This window comes from Balaenoptera musculus, chromosome 6 (assembly GCF_009873245.2).
Source record: "Balaenoptera musculus isolate JJ_BM4_2016_0621 chromosome 6, mBalMus1.pri.v3, whole genome shotgun sequence".
In the NCBI taxonomy this organism is placed as follows: Eukaryota; Metazoa; Chordata; class Mammalia; order Artiodactyla; family Balaenopteridae; genus Balaenoptera; species Balaenoptera musculus.
In genome coordinates, this window is record NC_045790.1 from 114597909 (window position 1) to 114604031 (window position 6123).

Genomic DNA, 6123 nt, shown 5'->3' on the forward strand with positions numbered 1-6123 from the left:
AGAAGCGGAGCCGGGACTTGCCCACCTCTGCTCAGGACCCCGACCTGCACGCGTGGCTGCCCGGGCACATCAATGCTCTCAAATAGGAGCTCCCAGGCCGGGCTGGGCTGGAAGGGGCAGGAGTGACCCCTCCAAGGGCAGCGTCCTCTGCTGCCCACGTCCTACAGCTCCGAGAGGCCCCAGCGTCACTCGCCTCTGCAGCCGGTGGGGCTTCAGGCCAAGACGCCGCCCTGTCCCCACTTCCCTTTGCAGCTTCAGACCCAGCCGGACCCCCATCCGGGCAGATTCCAGGGCCAGCTGTCGCTGAGGGAGGACACTGTGAGAAGCGGGGGTGGCTGCGGCGGCTTTTGGCCGTGTTCCCAGCAAGCAGCAGCCTGTGCGGAGGACACGGAAGACTGCGGCCGGAAACCGCAGCGCAGGAAGGGGGATAGAGGGGGCAGGCCTCAGGGCAGGCACCCACCGGAGGGCATGGCACTGCTCCTGCTGAGCCTGGAGCCGAGCCTGGTCTCCGCCCAGGACTTCAACCTCCAGAGAATCGTGCGGAGAAACCATGACATCTCCAAGGTGGGGCTGAGGTCCTGGGCCTTCTCCGGGGGCTTGGCTGCAGGGCACCTGCCCTGCCTCCACCTGGGGGCTTTGACCTGTGACAGGTTGCTGTTCCTGAGGCTCTCACCCCCAGGTGCAACGGCAGCCTGGAGGGCAGAGGGGTCCCCAGGAGGCAGAGGGGTCATTGGGAGGCAGAGGGGTCCCTTGGGGGGCAGAGGGGTCCCTTGGGAGGCAGAGGGGTCCTTTGGGGGGCAGAGGGGTCCCTGGGGGGGCAAAGGGGTCCCTTGGGGGGCAGAGGGGTTCCATGGGGAGCAGAGGGGTCCCTTGAGGGGCAGAGGGGTTCCTTGGGGGACAGAGGGGTTCCATGGGGGGCAGAGGGGTCCCTGGGAGGGCAGACGGGTCCCTGGTTGGGAGCCATACGCCCAGGGTCTGGCCCGAGGAGGGAGGCACCAAGAAGAAATCCAGGATGCCCCATGGGCTCTCACACCCACCGCAGCCTCTGTCTCCAGGTTTTGGGGACCTGGTGTTCTATTTCCATGGCCGCAGACGACATGAGGCAGATAGAAGAAGACGGGGATCTGAGGGTCTTCATGCAGAGTATCAAAAGCTTAGAAAATGGTGGCCTGAAGTTCAGCTTCCACTTCATGTGAGTGTGCCCACATTCTCTGGAACTGGGGGGGACGGATGCCCCCACCCACCCGTGTGGATCAGCTTCTGGCCACCTGGGGGTGCTGCATGGGGGGCTGGGGGCACCGGGTGGGGGACAGCAGAGTGCTGAGGCCGGGGTAGGGGTGCAGAGGGCATGGGGACGAGGCTGGAGGGATGGAAGGAGCTGGTCACACCACTTTCGGGTGGAGTCCCGCTGCGGGCACCACCCCGCTGGTTTCCAGGTTGCATACCGAGGGCGTGGATGTGGCCATGGTCTGTGATAAAACAGACAAGAGCAGAGAATACACCATCACCTGTACGTGAACGCGGGTTCTGCCTTGTCTGAGGGCCCCACTCCTAGTGAGCTCTGATTTAGGGGATTTTGTGAGGCCTCTTGACTGCTGACCCCGTAGTGAGAGGAGTGGGCCTGGCCTGTAAGGGCATGGGTTCCCCCCACTCCCCACCCAGGCCCCTGGGGAGGCAGGAGAGCCAGCCCAGGATTCGGGGAGGCGAGCCTGGGTGGGCCCTCGGGGGCGGCGGGGGTCTCCACCCGCCCCTCCACCCACAAGGGTCCGTGCCCGTGGCCTCCTGGGGATGCGGGCACTGGCGGGGGCCTGGGCAAGGCTGAGCAGAGCTTCCACGCAGACTTGGGGGAGAACCGGCTACAGGTCTTGGAGGCCGACTACCTGCGGTACGTGACCTTCCGCCTGCGGAACTTCAGGAACAGGACGGAGACGCAAGTGCTGGCGCTCTACGGTACAGCCGCCGTCCGCGGGACAGGGCAGGGCCGGGCCCCGGGGCCCCTACTCTGAACACAGCCCCATCCCAGGGGGTCTCGACACGCCCCGAGGTCCCCACGGCCAGGCTGCCCACAGCCCATCGTGCCTCGGGGCGGGTGTGGACCGGGCCCAGGTGCCTCCGCCGCCCCACCGGGCACCCACCACGCTGTCCCCTCCCCACACGGTCCCAAATGGCCGGTGAGGGATCCTGACCCCTGCTGTTCTGTCCTCAGGACGGTTCCCAGAGCTGAAACCCAGCTTCCTGGACAGATTTGAAAAACTCTGCAAATCACACGGACTCGGCCCAGAAAATATCGTCAACCTCAGCAACAACGGTAGGCCTCACTGCCTTCCAGCCAGCAGCCTGGGCAAGCGAGAAGCTCCAGGGGGCGTCCCCTCAGCCCGGCCTCGGCGGGAGTCCAGGGCCTGGGGCGGGGCGGGGACCCCCGCGATACCCCGTCTGAGAGGCCGGCTGTCTCCCCAGATCCTTGTAGAAAGCACAGGAGGTAGAGGAGCCCACCCAGGCCTTCCGGTGCGTGAGCGCGGCTGGGGGGTGGTCGGGCGGCCAGGGTGGCAGAGGAAGCCCAATGGAGGGGGGAGGCCGCTTCTCCAAGCCTATCCCTCACCCTGCCCGCGGGGTTCTCCTGCCACGTAACAGGGAGCCTCCTGGGGTGGTGGGGCCTCAGCAAACGTGCCCCGTATCCCTGTCCTGAGGCGGCGGCCGTAACACTGGACCCCAAACAGGGGCTCCAGACAACAGAAGTTTATTCTCTTGTTGCAGTTCTGGAGCCCAGAAGTCTGAAATCCAGGTGTGGGCAGGGCTGAGCTCCCTCTGGAGGCTGCAGGGGAGGGTCCTTCCTGCTGCGTCCAGCTCCTCGGGCTTGTGGCCGCACCACCCCAGTCTCAGCTCCGTGGTCACACGGCTTCTGCTCTGTGGCCGTGTCTCTCGTCTTCTGTCTCTTGTGAGGACACCCGCCGTTGGTGGAGGGCCCACCGGGTTTATCCAGGATGACCTCGTCTCAATAGCCTCACCCTAATCCCATCTGCAAAGGATCTTTTTCCAGATAAGTTCCTGTTCACCGGTTCCAGACGCTGAGATCTGAACGTGGACGTATTTAGGTGGGGGGGGTGGGTGGGCACCATCTACCCAACACAAGCTCCTTCTCCAGCTGGCCTCCCTCCTCAGGAACCAGCCCCCCCCCCCCAAATAAGACCACCTCTCCTTCCCCAGGGACTGCCCCTCTGAAGCACCTCATCTGAGAAGCGGGGGCCCTCGGGCACCTCTGATGAGCATCTGTGAGGTTTGGGGGGCGGGTCCTGAGGTAGCCAACCAGGTCCTGCCTCTCCCCGCTCCCCGCTCAGCCGTCCCTCGGAGACACATGACCCCTGCCCTCACCCCACGTCTTGGTGAATACATGGGGGGGTTTCCCAACAGCCCACGGTTATTTCGTGGGTTAAAAGTGATCGTCCACTGGGCATCCACCCACGAGACATGAAAACGCGTCCACACAAAAGCCTCTGCACACTCTGTGCGTCCTGCCCCAGCTGCGACAGCCCGTGCCCCCCAGCAGGCGAGCGGCTGAACAAAGTGTGGTCCAGCCACACAGCGGACACAGCTCCACGGGAAAGGGGCAGGACGATGGGTCTCAAGGCTGCCCTGTGGGATTCCGTTCACACAACAATCTCCAGGTGGCAAAACCAGTGATTTCAGGGGCTAGGGGCGGGAGGGGCCAGAGGAGAAGGGTGTTCTCGTGGGGATGGAAGGTTCTGTATCTGGGCTGCGGCGGACGCGGGAGCCCGGCACGAAATACACACTCACACCCGCAGCGCCCGTGTCGAGGGATCTGCATGAGCACGGGTGGTACCAACGCCAGCGTCCAGGTGGGGTGCTGCCCCACAGCCGCACAGGAGGCCAGCAGGGGGAGAGTGGACGAAGGGACCCGGGAGCTGTCTGTATTCGTTCTCACACCTGCATGTGAGTCCTCAGTTCTCTCAAAAAAAAGGTTAAAAAGAGAGAGAATGGGGCTTCCCTGGTGGCGCAGTGGTTAGGAATCCGCCTGCTAATGCAGGGGACACGGGTTCGAGCCCTGGTTCAGGAAGATCCCACATGCTGCAGAGCAGCTAGGCCCGTGCACCACATCTACTGAGCCTGCGCTCTAGAGCCTGTGCTCCAAGACGAGAGAGGTCACCACAATGAGAGGCCCGCGCACGGCAATGAAGAGTAGCCCCTGCTCACTGCAACTAAAAAGAAAGCCCACACACAGCAACGAAGACCCAACGCAGCCAAAAATAAATTAATTAAAAAAAAAAAAAGAAATGTATTTCCAATAAAATTTTAAAAAAAATAAAATAGAGAGAGAGTTTGTCCTTCCTTCCGAGTCAACCAGGTAAATGTTACCAGGCTCCTCCCCTGACCCACTGGACGGGGCAGCTCCACCACCCCAGTGCCCCTGCCTCCCAGACCCTCTGCCCCCCTCCCAGGGTTACCCCGCCTCCCCCCTCCCCGTCTGAACAGGAGCCAAACTACCCACATACGCTCCGTAAACGCCTACCCGCCTGCAGTGCAGCTCGAGCGGGGAGCCACCGGGCAGGGCAAGGGGATGCCCCAGGCTGAGGAGCGGCTGGCGCCACCCCTTCCTCCGCAGGCGAGCACCGCCGGAGACCCTCCCCATGGCCGGCTGCGCCCGAAACCCCCAGGATGGGGCAAAGGCTGACGGCTGCTGGGGGCAGCAGGAGAGGACCGAGGGCCAGCCCCAAACCCCAAGGGCGCTTCCCTCAGGGACCAGCCCCGCCCAGCACCGGTGTCTGTTCATGATCGCTGAGTCCGGCTGCATGAGGACCAGGGCTCCAGGCTGTGGGGACGGAGAGTTTTGTGTCCCTTCCAGAGGAGCCAGATGCTGGGACAAAGAGGCTCCATCCGGATGGGCAGGGGGCCAGGGGCACCCCGCACTCTCATGGCCAGGCCGGCCTCCAGCTCCCTGTCCGGAAACTCGGTCCAGCCTGCTGGGCCATGGCCGGGGCCTGCTGGTGCGGAAGGCTGGCGTCTGGGGAGAACAGGGGCCGCCCACATTGATGCTTGGGAGGTGGTTGACGACCCTGGGCCACAGGGAAGCACCACCCACCCCAGGGGGAGTCTTAGAGGCGAGCTGATCCCAGAGCGGAGAGTCTCCAGGGCCCTGGCCATCCGAGCCAGGCTGTGGAGCTTAGTGCGGGGCTGGAGCTGGGGCTGGCCGGCGGGCTACTGCCCAACCCAAACCCACAGACCCCCAGATGGACAAGGTAACAGGTGCAGCGGGCAGGGAAGCTGGGCCCCACCGTCCAGGGGTCAGAGCCCCTGGGCATGTATCCAGAGAAAACTCTAACTCGAAAAGATACATGCACCCCAATGCTCACTGCAGCACTATCTACAATAGCCAAGACATGGAAGCAACCCAAGTGTCCATCGACAGATGAGTGGGTAAAGAAGATGTGGTACAGATATACAATGGAACACTATCCAGCCATAAAAGAATGAAATAACGCCATTTGCAGCAACATGGATGGACCTGGAAATTGTCATACTAAGTGAAGTAAGTCAGACAGAGGAAGACAAAAATTATAAATGATATCACTTATATATGGAATCTAAAGAAATAATACAAATGAACTTATTTATAAAATAGAAATAGACTCACAGACATAGAAAACAAACTTATGGTTACCAAAGAGGATAGTGGGGGAGATAAATCGGCAATTTGGGATTCACAGATACACGCTACTATATATAAAATAGATAACAAGGACCTACTGTATAACACAGAGGACTATACTCAATACCTTGTAATAACCTATAATGGAAAAATAATCTGAAGAAGAATATATATATATATAAAACTGAATCATGTTGCTGTACACCTGAAACATTGTAAATCAACTATACTTCGATTTACAAAAAACTAAGTAAGCTGGCTCGAGGACAGTAGGTAGAAAAGACATGCAGTCGCCCCAGAATGCCAGCGGGGTCTTAAGCAGGAACATTCTCAGCGTCTATATTCATTCCACTTGCTATGATTACAAAAGATTTTGTTTTCAGGAGAAAAGAACATCGGTAACCCCGATAACTGCACACCCCGCCCCACGCGGCCCCTGTCACATCAGTGATCTTTACACC

At 60.7% G+C, this 6123-nt stretch overlaps 1 protein-coding gene across 1 annotated transcript; it reads left to right on the forward strand.

Moving 5' to 3' along the window:
* The first annotated feature begins 468 nt into the window (after positions 1–468).
* Positions 469–4687, forward strand: LCN9 (lipocalin 9). Its single transcript, XM_036854199.1, has 6 exons — positions 469–564; positions 1056–1192; positions 1437–1510; positions 1840–1950; positions 2207–2479; positions 4455–4687. The coding sequence occupies exons 1-6, from the start codon at positions 469–471 to the stop codon at positions 4685–4687; spliced, it is 924 nt and encodes a 307-aa protein (XP_036710094.1).
* The last annotated feature ends 1436 nt before the right edge of the window (positions 4688–6123 follow it).